Source organism: Malus domestica, chromosome 17 (genome assembly GCF_042453785.1).
Source record: "Malus domestica chromosome 17, GDT2T_hap1".
NCBI classification, from domain to species: Eukaryota; Viridiplantae; Streptophyta; class Magnoliopsida; order Rosales; family Rosaceae; genus Malus; species Malus domestica.
This window is the reverse complement of record NC_091677.1, coordinates 5,346,331-5,369,472: the sequence shown is the minus strand read 5'-3', so window position 1 is coordinate 5,369,472 and position 23,142 is coordinate 5,346,331. Positions and strand designations below refer to the sequence as shown.

General features: G+C 36.3%; 3 protein-coding genes across 3 annotated transcripts; 2 read left to right on the top strand and 1 right to left on the bottom strand.

Moving 5' to 3' along the window:
- Window positions 1–1,062: 1,062 nt before the first annotated feature.
- Window positions 1,063–4,794, bottom strand: LOC103404664 (amino acid transporter AVT6A-like). Its single transcript, XM_008343599.4, has 6 exons — window positions 4,453–4,794; window positions 3,703–4,281; window positions 3,385–3,537; window positions 2,730–2,933; window positions 1,795–2,260; window positions 1,063–1,470 (listed from the first exon to the last, which is right to left on the bottom strand). The coding sequence occupies exons 2-6, from the start codon at window positions 4,127–4,129 to the stop codon at window positions 1,335–1,337; spliced, it is 1,386 nt and encodes a 461-aa protein (XP_008341821.3). The 5' UTR covers window positions 4,130–4,281; window positions 4,453–4,794; the 3' UTR covers window positions 1,063–1,334.
- A 5,161-nt stretch (window positions 4,795–9,955) lies between these two features.
- Window positions 9,956–14,552, top strand: LOC103432092 (WPP domain-interacting tail-anchored protein 1-like). Its single transcript, XM_008370257.4, has 5 exons — window positions 9,956–10,091; window positions 11,365–11,963; window positions 12,183–13,321; window positions 13,536–13,709; window positions 13,968–14,552. Exons 2-5 carry the CDS (start codon window positions 11,399–11,401, stop codon window positions 14,166–14,168), a joined length of 2,079 nt encoding a protein of 692 aa, XP_008368479.3. The 5' UTR covers window positions 9,956–10,091; window positions 11,365–11,398; the 3' UTR covers window positions 14,169–14,552.
- Window positions 14,553–14,899: 347 nt separating this feature from the next.
- Window positions 14,900–17,271, top strand: LOC103425950 (amino acid transporter AVT6B-like). The gene is made up of 5 exons (XM_008364047.4): window positions 14,900–15,333; window positions 15,461–15,613; window positions 15,721–15,924; window positions 16,165–16,630; window positions 17,039–17,271. The coding sequence occupies exons 1-5, from the start codon at window positions 14,931–14,933 to the stop codon at window positions 17,154–17,156; spliced, it is 1,344 nt and encodes a 447-aa protein (XP_008362269.3). The 5' UTR covers window positions 14,900–14,930; the 3' UTR covers window positions 17,157–17,271.
- Window positions 17,272–23,142: the final 5,871 nt, after the last annotated feature.

Sequence of the window (23,142 nt, the reverse complement as noted above, 5' to 3'; positions counted from 1 at the left end):
TCTTATTTATAACATGGTGATTTATTTAAAATGTTAGTTTTTGCTAGATAACACTATTAAAAATAGGGAACTTTAACGAAAAGCTCATAGTACTGTTCACTTTAACGAAAAATCATATTTTTACAATAAAAAGTCAATCATGATACTATTCACTTTACCCTTTAATTTGTCCTTATCGTTAAAACTCAACGTTTTCAAGCTATTTTCATTAGATTTTCTTTAAAAATTTACAACTCTTATGCATAAAGTCTATCATCATAGTGCACAAGTTTTTACAAAATCGAACCTAACTCATTATTAAAAGAAACAGTTTAAAACAGTTCGAGTTCGGTATCGGGTTTGAATTTTTTAAGCTTGCTCGCATAACAATCAAGCCAAACTTAGCTCGAGCTCAAAAAAAATAAAAATAAACAAACCAAACTTGAGCAGGATGATATTCGGTTTGGCTCAACTCATTTACAGCCCTACTAAGTCCAAAATAGGAAGACAAATATGAGAACACGAAGGTTAGCTTTTTTAGAATAGTAAGTTAGAGAAAGCATCTCGAGAAGTATAATTTTTTTAGAATAAATTTTTTTTTTTTTCAAAACTCAATTGGAGAAAAACTCCTCATATATATTCACTTGTCATAATCTAATTGCTTCTTAGTCATATTTCAAGTTTTTTACACATTTAAATAAGAGCTGTTAAATCATTTAACTTACACAGAACCTAACGATTCTTATTTAGATGTGTAATTTAAATATGCACTAGAGAAAATTCACTAACATTTGACCTGCTTAAATTTTTTTGAACCCCCCAGGTGAACCAATTAAGCAAGCTAGTAAATTCGTGTACGATACACATATTATACCTGCACATACATATGTTTAAAACACTGTAGTTACCATAAACGTCTCATTGATTCTTTCAATTGTATGTTTTTTTTTTTTCAAACTTTAACGTACCACACACTTATTATACACATATGCATGTACTTTTCATGTTTAACACATGATTTTTATACAATTCTAAATAATACATATACCTTTCACGTATCCTACACGTATTTTCAAGGACCACTTTTTAAGTTGTACTCAAACTGAAAATACAAATTTGCATTTCTCACAGCTCACTTCGTTCTAATACAAAAGAAAGAGTTCAATATCAAGAACAATGTAATACACAAGTGTGGAAGGCAATGAACTGCATTGCCCACTTCCTGCACTAAGCAAACTAACATGTGCAGAATCTTCCCTTATTTTCAACTGAACCCTCTCAGAAAACCCTGGTCTTCCCACACTTCGGATTCAGCCTGTTGATGTCTTCACTAAAATCATGAGGAGCTCTGAGTATCATTCGCGTTTTGATGTGTTCTTGAACAAGGCATACGCATCACTGTATATGGCCACCGCGTTTGAGAACACAGCAAGGACAATCATGAAAACGCTCAAGATCTTGTCCTTCTTGGTTGCTATGTTGTGTCGATCCCTGAAATATCGAAAGACAAAACTGAATGTTATTCAAAGGAGAAAGAGACGAGTATTGATTCCAAGTTTATTCACAAAAATGAAATAGCCACTGTAAAGCTAATAACACGGACAGAACTCGGTAATTAATATTCCTATTCTTTCATGTTTTTTAGATAAAATGGCAGAACACGCATCAAATCCGCGAGATGTGGCAACCTTAAGTGGTAGGATGACTGTTATCTTTCTCTGCAAACTACTATTCTCCACATACTATAGCAATTGGAAAAAATAAAATAGAAACCTGAACTAATAGATAGTTCTTGTGATCAAGTTGGAAACTCACTTGAGAGTAATTGCAGCAGGGAAAATGAACCCGAGGCAAACGGCAGCAGTTGCTCCAGTGAACTGGAAAGCATCCCAGATGCTGGGTATGAAGTTTGCACCCAAGAAGATAATACTTATGAGCCCAATGGTGACTAGTGCAAATCTCATGTTATCCAAAACCATTGGCCTTGCAGAGGGAAAGAGAAGGCCGTCCAAGTTGAGCCGCAATGGAAAGAAGACAATGGGAAATACAAGCATAAGGTGAGCAGCATAGCTGACACGCACAGCATCGTTGAGCACAGAACTGTAAGGAATGCCAAGGTTCGTGTCGAAGTTGGCAAGCACATCGTCAAGAGTTCCGTCCCCAAATAGGAGGAACCCAAAAAGGCTTGTCATTATGTAAACAGATGAACATAAAGCAAGTGAGGTTTGCACAACCCCTCTTATCTGTGTAGAGTCTTCAAGCTCGTTGTGGATGCTGTGGACTGCAGAAAAAGGTGAAAAGTATATCAAATATCAGATCTCCCATATGAAATATTGGTCCCCGTTTTCTACAGTTTCCCAAAGTCTTGCATATTTTCAGTAAGGGAATTGTTATTGGCACTCCAATATTCATTTTGCATTCCAAACTTCCTATACTTAGAAAGAAAAATACACTTATGAAGAGTGTAAATTGAGATTTTTAGAGTGCTAATAAAAGTTCTCTTCAGTAAACTTGTTAGTGTGTAAAATCTGCAAAATGTCAAGTTTGAATCACTTTTATTTTTGTAAATGATAACTCAGTTTACTGAAATAAAGGAAAGGAAAGGAACCTTCACCAAAAAAAAAAAAAAAAAAGGAAAGGAACTGCAGAACACAATTATACTAATCCACCTAAAATTCCTTATTCTTATAGAAGGAACAGGGTCCAGGTTCCAGTAAAATGAACTCTGTATAAGCAAACATTTTTCATACCATTGTAGTGACAGATGTATGCAGTGACAACAACGGGGACTACGGTGAAGAGACTGAAGAATGATGAGACATCAATAACATCAGGTAGCAATCTGGGCATTGCAATGCTTCCATTGATCAACTTGACAACCGTAATTCCAACGGTAATAACAAGAAATACAACTGCTAGTCCAACTGATAGGGCAGATGTGAAGCTCAATGAATCTGCAACCATGACAGGGCTATTAACATCACCGCGACATTCCTTTCCAGTTAGAAAAATGAATAACTTTTCAACAAATAACAGGCTCAAATTCAACAAAAAGCTGGAAAACTTATTAATAAAATCACCGCTACACCAACAGTTTGATAGAAAAGTTACACAATTATTCTTAAACAGGTTTAAGATAACGAATATCATAAATATGTATGGGAAGGCATGTTAAAAATATGCCAAGCAACGTTTACCTTACCAAATCAGTGGAAAAACTCATTAACTATAATGTAATATTAATTAACATATCAAATTTGTATGCTGATCCTCCCAACTTTGTATAATAGTAAACAAATCAAATGAGGCCATCAGGCTGCAATTCAAATCACAAACTCTACTAATCACATGGAAATGAAACTAATAGCAGTGCACCAAACAAAAGTACTAAAAATTCAGACTAACCGATTCGCTTAAAGCATGCCAATGGAGCAAATATGCCAAGTGTCGTGACAAGAAGAACAATGAATCGAGAAGTCCACCAGTGTACTCCAAACCATCCTTCAAGTACACCAGCGTGGTGAACCCCACTCGAAGACGTTCCAGAAAGCACATCACCTTCACACAGGCAGCACAAAGAATGTTAGACAAATCAAGACCTTTAACATAGCATTCCGTATGACAAACTAGACCAAACAAAATCCTTACTAGAGATACCAAAGTGACAAATTTGCAACAATTCGTAAAAACAATTCGATACTGTATAGAGAGTTATAGTCATACCAATGATAATCATGTAGACAATGAGCACACCGAGATTGTTGACTAAAACCGACACCTGCAACAAAATCTTTCCATATTTTCCAAAGGCATCTCCCATGAGACCTCCATAAGAAGCAGACTTCCCTGCCCTGCTGAACCTAAGTATCAATTCGATCGAGGCCTCGGTCAAGAACGCCATGAAAATGATCATGGAGATCCCTAGGACAAGGCCCAACACCTTCATGGTGGCAGGCAAAGCCATGATCCCAGCACCAACAATGGTGGTGGATAAATTAAACACTGCCCCAGTAAAGGAAGCTCCATTGAACTCATCAAACCCTGCATCTTCCGCTTGCCCTTTGGGCAACAAGGGAGCATTCTCATCAATCACTCCTTTGTGCTTTCTTGACTTCTTCTCCTTATTTGGAGCAAGACTTCCAATTGTCATATTTTTTAATATCTCAAAAACAATCTTCCAAAACAAACGGTTTGAAGCTTATGGGAAATCTAGAAAGCAGCTCAAACACCCAGCCAGTATCTTCTTCAATAAAACTTTTGCTCAATTGCCAAATTTGCAGCTTCAAATGGCCAAATTACTACCTTTTTTTTTTTCAGGAAACACAAGCTAAAGAATCAGAATTTCAGACAGAAATGACCAAAACAGCACTTCAACAATATCCAAATCTTTCTGAGCGCAAAAAGGCTAATCTTTTTCAAATGCTATCAATTTCAAAGGAAAATCAAATCTCAGGAGAAAGTATCCAAATTTACCTTAAAGTATCGAAATTTAATTGAAATTCAAGTAATTGTTCAATATATCACAGGTAGATTTTGACAATCTTTAGCTGGATTTTGATATGGACAAGGGGAGAAAAACCAAACCCAATTTCCCAAATGGCAAAATTGAGAGAACCCAGCTCCCCCTTCAAAGATAAGCTAACTAAAAAACCAATGAGAACCCAGAATTCAAAGTCAATAATGGAGCAGAGAAACGTGACTGAATTCTTCGGGTCAAGCTTTGATTTTTTATAGCCCAGTTGAAAAGAGAATGAAGGAAAAAGAAAGGCACACGCAAATTATAAAGTTTTTGATATCGAAATATTGAATACCAATAATGGAGGCGGGGACAAAGACTGCAATTTAATAGTGTTTTTTGGGATTTTTTTTAATTTTTTTGCGGAATTATTGTGGATTGGTGAGATGATGATGAAACCCCTAATCCACAAAAATTCCACAAAATTGTAAATTTGGGGAATTTTGGAGTGAAATTTACGAACTTTTATAGAGTAAACGCAAAGGTGTCCGCTAAACTTTGATGCAGAAGATGAATATGTCGTTTTAGTCCATTTCGCTAATATTAAAGTTTGCACAAATGAAATGGAAGAAGATTCTTTTCGGATCCACTTGGAAATCCCAATAATCCTTATATCCTAATTGTAGTCAGTTTTCGTCATATATTATTTATGTTTAATTTGAAATAAAAAATATAAAATAATTTCTAACAACACTATATATGATGAATGGCTAGGGACCCCACAAAGTAGATTTGGATGGGATCCCATTCTAAATGAAATATCGTTAGAATGTTTAGATAAGATTTTAGGGATTTTTTGTTGTTGCATGACTTTGAATCTTTCTATAAAAAAGTAAACGTTTTTTTCCCTTTTAAGACAAAATAAGGTTATATCTTTTTAATTTTTCTTTACTATTATTAGAGGAGAGTGAGAGAATTCGAAACTATTACGATGATTAAAAACTCAACACTTTATCTAGTAGGATATTGAATGACATGCAAAAAGAAAAAATCACAATAACAAATCTAACAAATTTAGGATATTATTATACAAATCAAATTTGTTAACTTTATTATGAGATAGCATAGTACTAATATGTTATTATTCTAATAATGTTTATCTATATACCTATTTTTAGTTTTTACACATACCTTATTTTTAGATCATCAGATGAAATGAATTGAAAAAGATCAATGAACAGAATTAGTAAAAAATTTAGAAGTAAAAAATAGTATATGAATAGTATTATCTAATGGTTGATGTTCGTTGGTAAATATTGCAGCAAATGTGTGCCACAAATTATAAAAAGATTAGAGGTGATGTCATCAAAGTTGTAATGGTCGAATTGATTGCATTAGTTTAATCTGTGGCGTTCTACACTTCTGCGAGAGAGGAATGTTTGCTTTAAAGGGAGAAATTTTTTTATTGTGACCGGAATACGAGTAGTACATTACGTGTTTTTATATAAATGGTGAGAAATTTTATTTTTTTAATTATTAATTTTTTAATACGTATATCATACCAATTGTATAGTAGCACGTGGTATATTATCCCGTGTTCCAATCATACTAAAAAATCTCTTCTTTAAAGGAAGGTAAACGTGTCACTGCACTTCATGATGCATAGATGTTTAACTCTTTAACTTATAAATTCTATATATGTGCCCATAATTTAAGTAAATTTGTAACATCATTTTACATTGAGCAATATCTTTTTATTCATTAATGTTATTAAAAATTTATGTTAGAGTAAATGTCAAAATTAATAGCGCAAGCGCCTGCCTAACTTATTCTGACCATTCATAGTTAACTATAATTAGAGTTGGGGCATGCACGCACAAGTAATCCCAGCAATCCTATTGAAATATCATTTCATTTTAGAACAAAATTGGTAACGTTGAAGAGAGAATTCTCAAATGTTTTTCCTTTCCATCGTCCATGGCTCGAAAATTTGGCATCTATCCATGTTGTGTTCCCCACAAGAACGTCACTCCATTTTCGGAAATTCTCATGGCATAGAAAAAATTTGTATATGGATAGTCGGACTATGGTATTCGTAAGATATTTCTCTCAAAATTATAAAAAAAAAATATTATATTTCAATAGTAGTATATAGAGTAAAAGTTGTTTCAATCAAACAGTCTTACCGAAAATTGCAAATTACCCACCTTGAGTCAATTTTGACCTAACATGATCATCGTAATAAGTAATAACTACGGTGGTAACACACCAAGATTACATTAAAAAGAAGACCAATAAGGTGATTAAGATATATAATATAAACACGAGCTGTGGTTGCAACAAGTGTAAAAATTGCTGGTGCATCAAGTAAGCAAATCCTCCTAACTCTTCTTCTTACATCAGCTAGTACGTGATTAGTGAGAAGTTTAAAAGCTAAATCTGAACGTGGACAAAGCTAGATTACAGATCTATTCGTTTGGGACTAGATTACAAACCAATTGCCTATTTAATAATGTTGAGTGGCCTCTTAACGCCAATCTTGATCACATGTTTTTCTGTGTATATCCAAACTTGCATTATGAGTTGTACTTTAGAAGATAATTTATAACAATCTGTCTAATTACGTATGATGTTTGATTAATATCATAAAACAACTGTACTCTTTGTAGTTTAGTGTTATTCGACTTTACATTGGTCTAATTTATTTCTAGATGATTATCTTAGAACATTTCCACTCGATCCCTTTTTGCTGAACAATTGGGCAATTTTCAGATCCAAAAAAGAGCTACATCCATTCAAAAAAGTCGGGCAAAACTTGAGCCCACGCTTGCTGAACGAAGCAGTCAGATAATTTGTGTTTGACCCAGCAATCGAGTGTGATCTGATGTCACGTTGATGTCATCCATGAGCAATTTTTTTTTTTTTTTTTTTTTGCGTCAGGCACGTGCAATACATGCACATGTGGTGGCAAGTTCGGAGACATGAATAGCATCGTGGGGCCCATGCTATAGGTTGTCAAACACATGGCAAAATCTGAGCCATTGAATATTTAAATATTTAAATATTTAAATATTTCCTATAAATACTTCACCATTCTTTCACGAAAATGGTAATTTTGACTGATAAATTTATGTTAATTTATTCGAAATTAAATATTTAAATATTTTCTATAAATACATTGGATCACGAAAATGGTAATCTGAGCCATTGAATATTTAAATATTTAAATATTTCCTATAAATACATTGGATATTTCCTATAAATATTTGACATGATGAGATTAGTTAAAAATCTTATTCGAAATTAAACATAATAATATCTTTATGTTAATTTTGTAATTCTTTTTAAATTTATTGAATAAAAATACATTGGAACAATTATTATTCGCTAAAACAATAAGTGTCTATTCACCATTTGCTTGGGCAATTATTGTCCATATGGGGTGGAAGTGCTTTAATGTACAATAGGATCCTCTCCGGATCCTTTTGGTAAGGATCTTGAGAATTCGTGAATCGTGTCCATTTATCGTAAATTGTGCGGTTAATTTTTATCAAGTACTGTTTGTGTTTAATTTTAAATAAAAAATATTCAAAATAAATTCTGACCATATTAAGCGAGTGGGCCCCTTGAGGCCAACATTTCACCAAATGCAACCAGCTTGGCACCGTGTCGTTATCGAAGAGGTCCGTTCAGTGGGACGCGGTGGCTCAACGGCTGAGGTCAATATTATCCTCCACTTTATGAAGGAGTGGTGCACAAAATTTATTTAATTTTTGCCCCTGACTTTTAAATTTTTAATTTATTACGACTAAGCACATTACAAATAAGCTATGCATGTGAAACATTATTTTATGGCCGAAATTGACAGAAAAATAAAAGGGAAAAAGGTTTTGGGCCGACGCTGATTACATTTGTTGAGAATATTTGGGCTTTTGTGGGCTCAGATCATAAGTTGAAGCCCATTTTATAACATGTCCAAATGCACCGACTCCCAATTGAGCCCAAAATTACAAGCACGCAACGCGTATCTGGCAAAAACATCATCACGCCACAGCTGCTGCCCCATCTCTTTTGAGAGAATTTTCAGTGTGACCGGAACATACATCACTTGTCATTATGCAAATAGTAGAATGTGTGTTAAAACATTAATAATTTAAAAATACAATTTTCTACCACTTATATAAAACACGTGATGTACGGCTTGTATTCTGGTCACAATAAAAAATTTATCCTCTATTTTTATGTTTTTTTTACACGTGTTGTTTAGCTTGACTCCAAGACTAACGCTGTCAACGTTAAATAGCATCAAATAAATAAAGTAAAACTAAAAAAAAAATAAAACCACAACATGTTATTTTCTCTTCTTGTGGTTTTCTTAAAGAATATTAGTATTTGCCTACATACTTTGTGTGTATGAACACATATTTTTAGAAAATGAGAAGGAGAGAGGGAGAGAGAGAGAGAGAGAGAGAGAATGTGAGGGGGAGTGGGAGGTTTTTTTTTTAATTTTTTAGAGGTATTTTAACATCGTCTGTATGTGAGGTTTCAATAAAAAATAGTAAAATTTAGACATGTGAAATTATATTATTGCCCATCATTTTTTTGTGTGATAGAAGACGAATTTGTCTTTTCACTCTCTTTTGGTTGACAAAGAGGATTTCATTAATTAGTAGAGATTACATGACTTGGAGTCTGACATGAAATTATAATTAACTATCCTAAGCTCATATATTTTTGTTTGTGAAGTTTTTCCTTTTTGTTTTTGTTTTTAAATATATGTGAGAGAGAAATTGCAACGAAATATAAACGACAGTAGATCATAACCCTTAAGTGAGAAGTCTAAAATTGAATTCTCTCCAAAAAGGAATTTAAACCGCATTATTATGTCCAAGTTCAGTGTGAGGCTTAGATGATTCCTCCACTCTTTTAGTGTAGATAATACTATTTGTTAAAAAAAAAAAAAATTGATATAAAGACATGTAAGTGAGGGAACAATAAAATAGTAAAATTTAGTTTTCGCAAAATTACTTTATTTCTAATGATTTTATTTTGTTATATAAATTAAATTGTCTTTTAACCTAATCATAAAGATACGTAGGTGAGGGAACAATAAAATAGTAAAATTTAGTTTGTGCAAAATTACATTATTTCTAATGATTTTATTTTGTTATATAAATTAAACCGTCTTTTAACCTTCTTGATAAAGAAAATGTGTTAAATAATAATTTAAATACGTTTTTATTTTTAAATTAATCTTTTTATTTTATTTTAAAAAAGATGACAATTGGTGGCTAAACACATTATCTATCCCTTCGAAGGGCTGGGTAAACTCACAAAGCATTTCAGCCTCCCATTGGTCACAAATTTGGCTTCCACACTAGTATCGAGTTTCGAACCCCAAACCTCTCGTTTTTAATTTTAAAGAAATCTCGTAATCTGCTTTATCACTGTATTTGGTTTTGGTGTTAAGCTAATGGCCACGTGGGAGACATGGACGGCAGATCCCAGGTCCATCATCACACCACCTGTTTTCCCAAAGAAACAGTTTTTTTTTTTTTTTTTTTTTTTCTCTCTCTCTCTTTCTTTCATTGTTTTCTGTTTGTGTTGTGCCTCCGCGAGCTCCGTCCGACAGAATCTCAGAACAGTTTTTCCAAAGGTACGAACTTGCTTTTGATCCTATACCAAAAATTGTCACCATCTTCTTCTGCTGCAGCTGTTTTCTGCTTTTCTATTGTTCTTATTGTGGGTTTTAAGGTTAGTTTTATAGCTTTGCTGAGGAACTGGTTTGACAATAATGCGCTTTTCTTTTTCCTGCCATTGCCTAGATTTGGTATATATTGTGGAATATATGAGATGGGTTTTTAGAATATGTGATTCTGAATGTGTGTTTGGAAACTAGAGGATCTGTTTGCTCATGTATTTGTATGTTTTGATGTTTGCCTTCAAGAACTCAAGAGCTGCAATTGTCAAGAGTTTTTTCTTTTTTTTAATAGATTATAAATCAAAGAAGTTTATGAGTTTTTAATTTTTTTTTTTCCTACTAATACAGTGATTGAAATTTGATGTGTGGTTAGGATTGAATATGATCACTGAACTTTGCCTGTGTAGCATTGTTGATGATTGTTTCCAAATGGGTATTTAAATTCTTGATTTGGGATTTTGAAGATTCCATTATAGCTCAAGAACAGTTCCTTTTCTGATCGGGGGTAGATTTCGGATCCGTTGTTAACTTTTACGTGTTTATTTATTGGTAAAAAAATTCAGTGAGAATAAATGCATGATCTTTTGTCTACTCTGTCGAATGATGAGCTAAATATGCTCAACTAATCAAATGAAGTGAATGAATAAATGAAAAGGTGAAAAGAGTTTAATTTATGAAAGCCGACCCTATGTTGTACACTATATGCTTTTGTAGTTGAAATTCAAACTTCCATGTTGGTGGGCACATATTTATGGAAATGAGAATCAATATCAAACATCGGAGTTGAATATGGACGCTATAAAGATACAGCTTCCTTATATAATGTGGTAGTAACAATGCCAAGTATGGAGGTTTACCTTTTTCAATCCACCATGTAAGGTTAATTGAAGTTTCAGACTTTTTAAACCGCAGCTCCTCAAAATATTTTTTTCCTCGCAAGACTTTCTTTCCTTGTAGGTTCATATGTTATTAACTATTTTTGCTACTGAGAGGATCATGTTCGTGGACTGGATACTCTACGTTCCATTGTGTTGGTTGTCTTGTTACTGGAGAAAAGTGGCTCCTAGATAACAGTAGTTTAATTTAATTATATTCTAGGAGTGAACTTATGTTCGCCATTATTGATTTATTTGCAAGTTAAGAATCTTTCATTTGAACTTCCCTCTGGGTGATAATTCTACATATTTACGTCCGAAGCTGTCTTTTTCTTTCTTTGTTTGATATCCAGGTTTCAGAACCACTTTAACAAGTGCGGTCTTAAAATGGATTACGGTGCTGGTCATGAAGCAAGCGTATCTGTCAATGATGTTAATATTGATGACCTGGAAGTGGAGTCAAATAAAGTTAGCAATCTCGGAAGTGTCTCATCTGATGGTGTGGTTATTGGAGAATTAAGACATCTTGGCGAGGTTTTGACCCGAGTGGAACTAGATCTAGCATGTGCATCTGAGAAGTTAGTTAATCTAAATGTTCTTATGATGCACGTGGCAACCAAGGAGAGCGAATTTGAAGCCTTTGCTTCCGCAAAAGAGCAGACATCAGCTTATTATCTTGAGAAGGCTCTGGAACTCACTCTCTTATCTGGGATTTTAGACTCAGAGTTGAGTGAATTGGATAAACTCATGGCTATACTTCAAACAGAGATCACCAGTGCCCAAGGGATACTATCTTCATACGCATACTTGGGAGAAACTGTCGTGGTAATAGAAGAAAAGCTGCACGACTCTGAACAATCATTGAAGCAGTTGCAAGATCAGGTGTATGAAATTAGGATGGAATCCTTGCATCTCCAGAGGGCATTTCCATGTTTTGACGGAGAACAAAACTGTAAGCTACATGCCTTAATTCTGTTCTTGATTTTCTTGTCAGGACACGTTTTTCTCATTCTTACTTTGTTTATGAGTGATGGAGTTGCCCGAAATTTATTGCATACACCAGGCAGATCTGTAACCACTTTTGTAAGTGCACAAGTCCTTTAAGTTGTGAAATATTCTAGAGTATAACTGTTTATTTTCTTTTGCATTCCTTTGCTTTGCGTATTGACAGGGAACAATAACGAAGGAGTGGTAGATTTAAGGGATGGCAAAGTTTCTAGCACAAATGTAAAGATAAAAATGCAATCCGTAGAACAGCAAAGACATATACTGAGGATGCTAGAGAAGTCTTTGGCAAGAGAGATGGATCTTGAAAAGAAATTGACCGAATCAAAACAGATTGAAGAAGATCTGAAATTGAGGGTGCATGCTTCGGAGCAAGAAGCATATTGCATGGAGGAGGAAGCGGCAGATGCTTTGGATAGGTGGTTACAGGCAGATAATGCATCTGAGGTTCTGAGGGGTATTTCAAAAGAGCTATTGGGTAGACTCCAGGTTCTCCAGTTTAATGTAAATGGTTCAGCTCAGCGAGAAGCTGAGCTAAGATCGAAACTCGATTGTCAGGCTGAAGTCAAAGAAAATACTTTGCGGAAGCTTGAAAGCAGCAACGCAAAACTAAATAGCTTCCTTCTAGAACAGACAGCCGGCTTAAAAGACAGCTTGAAGGAAGCTGAAGATAAGTTAATTATCGCTGATTCCGAGGCCTTTACCTTGAGGGAAAAGGTGGGCGCACTTGAAGAGCAGCATAGTGTTGAAATCAGTGAATTGGAAAATGTTATTGCTAATCTTAAAGAGAACATATATAAAGCTGAAGCCAGAGCCGAGAATGCAGAAGCCAAAAGTAAATTGTTAACAGAGACTAATACGGAACTTAATGAAGAGATCGGACTTCTTAAAAGCGCTGGCAGTGCCTTGGAGACGGTGGATTCACTTGAGAGAAAGTTAAGGGAAGCAGATATCCGGTTACAGCATGCAGTGGCATCTGCTGAAGCTAGCCAGGAGAAACAGAACATGTTGAATTCTACAGTCACTGACATGGAAAATGTGATTGAAAATCTAAAGCAGAAGGTTTTAAAAGCGGAAAATCGGGCCGACAGTACGGAGGACAAGTGTATAATTTTATCAGAATCCAATGCAGATTTAAATGAGGAAATAAGCTTTCTGAGGGGTCGATTGGAATTCTTGGAGGCATCTTTACATCAAGCCGAGGAAGTAAAAATAGCTACTGCGACTGATATTGGTATTCAGTCCAAAGTTCTTACAAACTTATTGATGCAACTTGCTTTTGAGAGAGAGCGCCTTCATAAGCAGGTATTCACCTATATTTGATTTATTTTCAAGTTCACGGTTGGTTTTTGACTGTGAAGTGGGAAATGTCTCTTTTTTCTTGTATCTTTCAAATGACATGGCACCTGATTTCTTTTTCCTTTTGATTATTTAACATTTAGTATTTAGTTGAAAATGTGAACAGTGTGTTTTTCCAACTCTAGATGTTCTCCTTAGCTGCTGGTGATTGAATGTGCAGATTTCTTCATTAACTACGGAGAATAAAACTTTAAAACTGAAGTTGCAAACAAACAATTCTCGTTCTGTGGTCGTGGGAAATGATGATAGAGAAAATTGTGAAGACTCGAAGCATGAAATGGCTACAGTTACGAGAGAAACTAAAGAAGATGAGTTGTCTGCTAGCAATTCTAAGGTCGGTACTATGATGAACCCTGGTTGACTTATGTTTACCTTGCTTTGTTAATAAATCAGCGTTTTTGTTTTTAATCTTAATTTCTTTCCAATGTTATATTTCTCATGCTACAGGAATGCTTTTATTTTTCGATAAGCAATTTAATTCATATTCAGTGTTCACATTTTTTATCGACTACTTCTCTTCGCATCTTCTGCATGTAGCGTCTTCTACTGAGATTTACATTTGTAAAATGGGTTTCGTATTTGTACTTTTCAGCCGGATAGGACTCGGAATAATTCATCTGTTGGTGGGAGTTGTGAGACTGAAGTGGAACATACTGATTCCACAGCAGAGTTCGAGACCGTGAGGAGAATTGATGCCGGAGTTCTAAGCTTTAAGCATTTATTCGTAGCAACGTTCATTCTACTGGTTTCGACCGGAGCTTATTTTTTTCTCCAACAAGACTGCCCATTTTGATGTTGCTGCAGAAGAAAGAAAAAGGGTAAAAAGGCTTATATTCTGAACCGAAGTTACATGCTGACTGCCCTTCGGCTATATCCATACATAGCAAGATACTTGCTGATATCCGCTGTTGAGTTGTAAAATCTCCGGTAGCGTTAATCGTCGTACTCTTCAAAAGGGACGAGTTTTTGCTCTACTGAAGTAGATATATCCTCAAAATCATTGAGATTTCCAGAGGTTGATGGAAGTTACCACTATTGACCAGAGCATTTTCTGTAGCTTGTTGGGTAATTAGGTGGTAATTACTTATATAAATGAATGTAAAACACAGTAAACAACTTCGATGATGGTTTTTACTTTTTACCCTTCTTATGAATTTTGAACGCTTATAATTTTTTACTGAGCTGTTAAAACAAACAAATAAATAAAGGATCAATAGATGCAAATCTAACTAAGATTACGTCTTTGTTTCTGACATTCACGTATGAGTTTTTATCGTCAAGCCGTTAGGGTTAGTTCAAGTGGCAAGGGAGGGGCGGCGTAATGCGTTAGGATTATAATATATGAAAGTGGCGTAACGCGTTATGGTTATAATATGTCGAAGGCCGAGTCTTCAGATCGTAACAAAGAAGAAGAAAAATTATATGATATAAATACATTTAACTGAAATAGCGGAGATTGGTTAGTGTGATGTGTTATATCATATAATTTCAGTTAAATGTATTTATTGTAACAAAAATATTTCCTGAAGCTCTTTAGCCTCAGAAGCGTTAGAAAATGACTGATGGAGATCAAGAAAACATGTCAAAACACAACATCGAAAGCGCCGATGAGCGAGTTCCTTTGTTATCAAGCACACAAGATCACGAGAAGGTTTCTGGAGCATCCTTTCATGGCTCGGTGTTCAACCTGTCATGCACAATCGTCGGCTCGGGCATCATGAGCCTGCCCGCAACCCTGAAACTCTTGGGGCTCGTTCCCGGGATTGTGTTGATCGTTACGGTTGCGTTTGTTATCCAGGCGTCGATCGAGATGCTGTTGAGATTCAGCAAGGCAGGGTCTGCATGTTCCTATGGAAATGTCATGGGCGATGCCTTTGGAAGAATAGGGAAGGTTGTGCTTCAGATCTGCATTGTTATCTACAACACTGGCTCTCTTATTGTGTACATGATCATAATTGGTATGAGTATTATCCTGTGCTTCTATAAAATTAAAAAGCGAGCTGTGCACGCTGACTATTTTGGAGCGCTAATAACTCTTCTCTTCTTTGACGGCTCTGATAGTGTTTGTTTCCTTTTAAAAACTAGAGGATGTGCTTTCCGGATCAAACTCAAAAGAGGCTCACCACACCGGCATTTTGGAAGGGTGGTTTGGAGCTCACTGGTGGACTAGCCGCACCTTTGTTCTTGTCACAGTAACTGTTGTCATATTTTTACCATTGATGTTCTTCGAGCGTATTGGTTGGTAATAGGTCCTATTTGTTTCTACATTACATTTCCTGTTTTCCTGTGAAATTTCAGCTTAGACTTAGTTGGCTAGGGATATGTCTTTGTGCTTATGGCTGCAGATTCAGCAAGATATATCTCTATCATATCAGTTGGATTGGCGCTTGTGTTTCTTCTTGTTGTCATTGGAGTCACAGCTTACAAACTAATGGATGGAAGCATCGAGACTCCAAAATGGTTTCCAAATGTGACTGATTCTGCATCATTCTTTAACCTCTTCACAGCAGTCCCTGTCGTTGTTTTCGCATACATCTGTCACTACAATGGTATTCAAGATGATCATCTCTTTATATTCAATTGCATTCTCTGCTTCTTTACATTCAACAACTTGTTTTCGTGTGCAATTGCGTGCTTTCGAGGGAAAAAGAAGCGAAGGTTTAGGTCTTTTGCATCCATTGTAGTTGGGTAAAATTGTTAACTGATGAGATTTTCTCAAAACACAAAGAGAATCTCTGTGTGGCGAAATGGTTTGCCTTTCTGAAAATACGAAATTTGATTACTTGCAGTACACACAATTCAGAACGAGCTTGAAGATCCTTCCCTAATGCAAGCAGTTGTTCGAGGTTCACTTGCCCTATGTGCAGTTGTCTATGTAATGACAGGCATTTTTGGGTTCCTTCTCTTTGGCGAATCAACATATTCTGACCTGCTCTCCAACTTTGACACCGACATTGGCATCCCCTACAGTTGGCTGTTCAACGACATTATTCGAATCAGCTACGCAGGGCACGTCATATTAGTATTCCCAACCATTTTCTTACCGCTCCGGCTCAACTTGGACGGCCTCCTTTTCCCCTCGGCAAGGCCTCTGGCTTTAGACAAGAAGAGATTTGTGTTGGAAAGTTTAGGGCTTGTCTTCGTTGCCCTTGTGGGTGCAATATTCGTACCAAATATTTGGATAGCTTTTGAGTTCACAGGTGCAACCATGGGAGGATTACTTGCATTTGTTTTCCCTGCTTCCATCACTCTCAAGTGAGTCTTTTTCTTTCTTGAACTAGAGTAAACTCACTTTAGTTAGAACGCGTTACAAACTTTTAATTGAAAACAGAACCAGAGGAAACACTAAACCCACCATAAGCCGTAGATAGGAAGGTGAATTCTGCACTCATGTTTCACCTTATGCATTTCTCCCGCCAGTTATGTTCCTTAAAATTTTAATTTATGCATCCAATGACTGAAAAAGGTGAAATGGGAGTGTAGAATTCATTTCCTTCATAGATAAACCGCAGTTTAGCGCTCCTTTATTATTAACTTAGTGTCTCTCCAGTTCTATTTTCAATTAAAAGTTTGTAACCAATTTCTTTTGTGTATATGATACAAACATTGTAAGACGCTGATATTTTCAATATTATTTTCTTTGATGATTTTGGTGTGTTTCAGGGATCCTCATTGTATAGCAACTACAAGGGACAAGATTGTGTCAGTCTCCATGATCCTTCTTGCAGTATTTGCAAACCTGATGGCCACTTACAGCAATCTCAGCTCTTTGTTGTCATAACACGGTTTAGGAACTTGGTTTCTTTGCATAATGCAACAGACATTAAGTTTAATTTCTGCTTTGTGGAAGATTCAATGTTTATCAAGGATTAAAGCATTTAAGTGACTTAAAGTTAGATGGAGCCCAATTAAGGGATTGAAAGGCCTTATGGCCGGATGTAGGAGAGAGAGGTGAGTGAGGGTTGCTTTAGAAACAACCTTATGCATATATACATGTTCAACATCCATCATTCTTGTCCCTTAGTACTACGGTCTAATAATATTTCTCTTCACTTGTAAGTGAGAGGTCTTAGGTTCGACTCTCGCCAAAGTCGAATTTGTCGAACTATATCATTGCTAGCCCTTCGTTAGACTTAGTCCGCTCCCTCACCCCTTAGTATACATAATAACGTTTTTTATTTTTATTTTTAAAACATCCATCATCCTTACCAACCCTATAATAGCAGGAGAGTACTAGCCTCTGTCTTGTTCAGCATCCATGAGACTTATTTCTGGGAGGCGTCAGAAAGTAGAGGCACCATCACTTTGGTGCGAGGGAGATCGCGACAAGATCACGGAGGAAAGAAGGTCCTGCACAAAGGTTGATCAACTTTGATTTTTCAAAATCAAATTAGTGCTATAAGAGGTAGTTTTTCTTATCACTCTTCCGTTTCCTTTTAGTCCAAAGAGTGAGTTTAAAGATCCATTGGTTTGGAAGTTCGATTTGCATGTGTGTATTAGTTTAAAGATCAATTGTTTTGGATCAAAATCATTGTGAAATTTCAAATTTTTTTAACCCAAAACCAACATACTGTTAGAGTATGAAGAATGAATGATGAGGATTAGGTCACGTGTCAGTAATTGGAAGGATAGATTACACTAGGCAGTTATAAAGGTTGTTAGGCTTAGTTGTAATGAATAATGTTGTAATAGAAGGATAAGGTTGTTGTAACTAGATATAGAAGCATATATGTGTAAGATTGAAAACTGAAGAATATATATCAATGATTTTCTGTGTATCTTCTTTCTATCTTCTCTCTCAAGCTTTAACTCTTCTCTCTCTAATTTCTTCTCTCTCTGTTTTCTATATTCTTGAGTTCTTCACTATGCTTAACATGGTATCACTCGCCCGTATAGCTTAGATTTAAGCTTCTTCGATCCTGCGATCTGTCTGCTTCCGCTTCTCATCAAGATTTACAGTTTCTTTGGCTGGTTTCTTTCTGATTTTTCTGGGCATTTCTTACCAGCTTCTTGGTATTCTTCATCGGTTTCGACGTCGGTGACAGTCAAATTAGACGATACAAATTATCTTCAATGGCATTTTCAGATGAAGCTTATGCTCGAAGGCTATGGTATTATGGACTTTGTTGATGGCACCAATCCCTGTCTTTCTCAATTCATGTCCCATTCTTCTTGTGATTCCGGAGTTGCTTTTAGTGGGTCTGAATCAGGAATTGAGTCTGATGCATACAAGGTCTGGAAGATGCATGATCGGGCATTGATGCAACTCATTACTGCTACTTTGTCTTCAATGGAAATCTCGTGTGCTATTGGTAGTTCCAGTGCGAGAGACTTATGGGTTCGTCTTCAGGAGCAATTTTCTACAGTCAGTAAAACCTCTATCTTTCAGTTGAAGTCTGATCTGCAAACAATCAAGAAATGGGCAGACTCAGTTACTCAATATCTTCAACGCATCAAAGAAGCACGAGACTATCTTGCCGCTGCTGGAGTCATGTTTGCTAACGAAGATATCGTAATCTTGGCCTTAAATGGGTTACCTGCAGAATACAACATATTCCGATGTGTGATTCGTGGTCGAGAAAATGTCATTTTTCTAAAGGAATTTCGTGCTCAGTTACTTGCTGAGGAAACCCTTATTGAAAATACATCAACCACTCCATTTCTCTCTGCAATGGTAGTCAAGAATTCAGATATGGACCATAATGTTGTTGCATCTTCTGGTTTTCATGGAAATTCTAAAGTTCATGAGTCTTCTGGTTATAATGGTTTTTCTGGACAGCCAAATTTTTACAATGGTGGAAACCGATCCAAGTTTAAAGGCAAAGGCAAGGCTTTCAACAATCAAGGTCAAAGGCACTATAACAATCAAGGTCAGAGATACTCTAAACCAGTTATACATGATTTTTCACCTGGAATTCTTGGTAGTCCCTCACATTTTCATGATGGTGGATCTTCTTCTACCATTATATGTCAGTTGTGTTCACAGCAAGGCCATACTGCTGCTAATTGTGCTTATCGAAGTATTGATGTCTCTGAAAATTGTCAGATATGTGATAGGAGTAATCACACTGCTAAGACATGCTTCTATAGAAATAAGGTTAAGAATAATTTTTCCCCCATGGTTGCAATGCAAACTACATTTTCTGGAGTACAACATCCTGCTATGATGGCTTCTCAGCCTACATATAATGTTCCTGCAATGATGTCTCACCCTGTGATGCCTTCTTCACTAGTGAATATGGTCCCTAGTCATATGCCTAATCAAATGTCAGCCTCTACTTCATATGCCATGCCTTCCGTTTCTGCCTCTACATCTACTGGAGTTCTTCAACAAATTTGGTTAACAGATTCTGGTGCCACCAATCATATGACACATGATCTGAATAATTTGTCTCTTGCTTCGCCATATCCTCAACATGATACTGTGCAAACTGCTAATGGGGAAGGTTTGCATGTTACACATATAGGCGATTCTCTCTTAAGAACTCCAGTTCAATCCATCAAATTAAACTCAGTTCTTTATGTGCCTAAACTGTCTCATAATTTGTTGTCAGTTCATAAGATTTGTTTGGACAACAATTGCTGGCTAATTTTTTATGCTCACTGTTTTTGGATTCAGGACAAGGCCAACGGGAGAATCTTGTTTAAGGGGCTCTGCAATAATGGACTTTATCCCATTCCTTCTTTAGCTGCACTTCCTTCTGCTCCAGTGTTCTCAGCAAATCAAGCCATTACCTGTCTTGGGAAACTTGTCACTTCTACCTTGTGGCATAACCGATTAGGTCATCCCTCAAACCCTATTGTTTCTCTTATGCTCCATAAGTCCAAAGTGTCGGTTGTAAAGGATACATCTCCTATGGTTTTTCAAAGTTGTATGGAAGGAAAGTTTGCTAAACTTCCCTTTCAATCTGTGTCAACTAGATCTGTAATTCCTTTTGAAGTCATCCATAGTGATTTGTGGGGACCTGCACCATGTATATCCATTGATGGGTTTAGGTATTATGCCATTTTTGTTGATGAATGTACCAGATTTTGCTGGATGTTTACCTTACTCAATAAATCAAATCTTCATTATGTCTTTGCTACATTTCATCAGTTTGTGTATACTCAATTTTCTGCAAAGATCAAAATATTACAGAGTGATGGGGGTGGAGAGTACATAGGACACACATTTCAATCTTTTCTCACCACAAATGGTATTGTTCACCAAAAATCTTGTCCTTATACCCCAGAACAAAATGGCTTAGCTGAGAGAAAACACAAACATATTGTTGAAACTGCCATTACACTTCTGCAAAATGCCAAATTACCATCCAAGTTCTGGTCTTATGCTTGTCAAACAGCTACTTACCTCATTAATCGAATGCCATCTTCTGTTATTGATCATAATTCACCTTTTGAAAGTCTTCATTCTGCCATACCTGATATCCAGCACCTTAGAGTATTCGGATGTGCATGCTATCCTCTTTTAAAACCGTATAACACCACCAAATTACAACCTAAGACTTTGAAATGTGTCTTCTTGGGATATGCATCTTGTTATAAGGGTTACATATGTTATGAGCTAAGTCATAAGAAAATCTATATCTCAAGGCATGTCATATTTGATGAGTTAGATTTTGCTTATGCTTCATTTACTGCAACATCACAACCTTCACAAACATCACATGTTCCAGTCACTTCCCCTTCTTTGGTCCATAACCTTCAGAATATTTTGGTATCTACTATTGAACCATCTTCCTCACCAATTACAAATGTTCCTCCACCGTCACCTATACCTGCCTCTCAGTCCATTATTGCCCAAGATTCTCCTGCAGCAGTGGTCCCTGAATTTAGTACTGATAGTTTGCAAGTGGTTATGAGTATACCACCTCTGAATCTTCATCCTATGCAAACTCGGTCTAAAAGTGGCATTTTTAAGAAGAAAGCTCTTATTGCCCCCCTTCACAGTGACCCTACTGTTGATTTTACACAAACAGAACCTACAACTTATAAAACTGCTTTGAAGGTTCCTATGTGGTTTGGTGCTATGAAAGAGGAAATTGAGGCATTGCATTCTCAAAAGACTTGGACCTTGGTTCATCTTCCTTCTCAGAAAAATTTGTTGGGTTGTAAATGGGTGTTCAAGATTAAAAGACATGCTGATGGGACAATAGCACGACACAAGGCTCGTTTAGTAGCAAATGGCTTTAGTCAAGAACAAGGTCTTGATTATGGAGAGACGTTCAGTCCTGTTGTCAAACCAACAACTGTAAGGTTGGTTCTTGCACTGGCTTCTCAGTTTGATTGGGAATTAAGGCAGTTAGATGTTAAGAACGTTTTTCTGCATGGCATATTACAAGAAGAGGTGTATATGTCGCAACCACCTGGTTTTGAAGATGTTAAGTACCCTTCATTGGTTTGCAAGTTACACAAATCGCTCTATGGATTAAAACAAGCTCCCCGAGCTTGGAATGACAGATTTACTCAGTTTCTACCACACTTGGGGTTCAGTAATACCTATTCAGATAATTCTCTGTTTGTGAAGCATGTTGGCAGCTCAATTGTGATATTGCTTTTGTATGTCGATGATATTATAATAACTGGTAGTGCCACTGATGCTATACAACAGGTTATTTCTGCTTTGAGAAAGGAGTTTGATATTAAAGATCTTGGATCTTTGCACTTTTTCTTGGGAATTCAGATTACTAAAACCAAGGCTGGTTTATTCTTATCTCAAGAGAAGTATATCCAAGACTTGTTGAAGAAAACAGAAATGTTCGACTCCAAAGCTGCTGCAACTCCTTGTCTTCCTTATAGTAGACTGCTTAAAGATGATGGTCAGCCATATAATAATCCTTCTTTGTATAGAAGTATCGTTGGGGCACTGCAGTATCTTGTGTTTACACGGCCGGATATTGCATTTTCTGTTCATCAGGTTTCTCAATTTATGCAGGCTCCTATGGGGTCTCATTTCACAGCAGTTAAGCGTATTTTACGATATCTTAAGGGGTCCTTATCTACTGGGATTACTTATACCAAAGGAGAGATGGTCTTAAAGTCTTTCAGTGATGCTGACTGGGCAGGGGACCCAAATGACAGGCGCTCTACCACAGGTTTGGTTGTGTTTCTGGGTAATAATCCAATATCCTGGTCATCCAAGAAACAGCAGACCGTATCCAGGTCCTCTACTGAGGCCGAATACATGGCCCTTTCCTCTACAACTGCTGAGTTGGATTGGATTCAACAAATACTTCACTTCTTGACGATTAAACTTCAAGATACTCCAGTCTTGTTCTGCGATAATATGTCTGCTATTGCTCTATCCTTTAATCCGGTTCAACATCAGCGCACTAAGCATATCGAAGTAGATGTCCATTTTGTCCGAGAGAGAGTTGCAGTAAAGAAGCTTTTGGTTCAATTTGTACCTTCTTCTGAACAGTTCGCTGATATCCTTACCAAGGGACTTAGCTCTCCTTTATTCAAGACTCACTACTCCAATCTCATGCTTGGTTCATCCCACCATGAGCTTGAGGGGGGATGTTAGAGTATGAAGAATGAATGATGAGGATTAGGCCACGTGTCAGTAATTGGAAGGATAGATTACACTTGTTAGGCTTAGTTGTAATGAATAATGTTGTAATAGAAGGATAAGGTTGTTGTAACTAGATATAGAAGCATATATGTGTAAGATTGAAAACTGAAGAATATATATCAATGATTTTTTGTGTATCTTCTTTCTATCTTCTCTCTCAAGCTTTAACTCTTCTCTCTCTAATTTCTTCTCT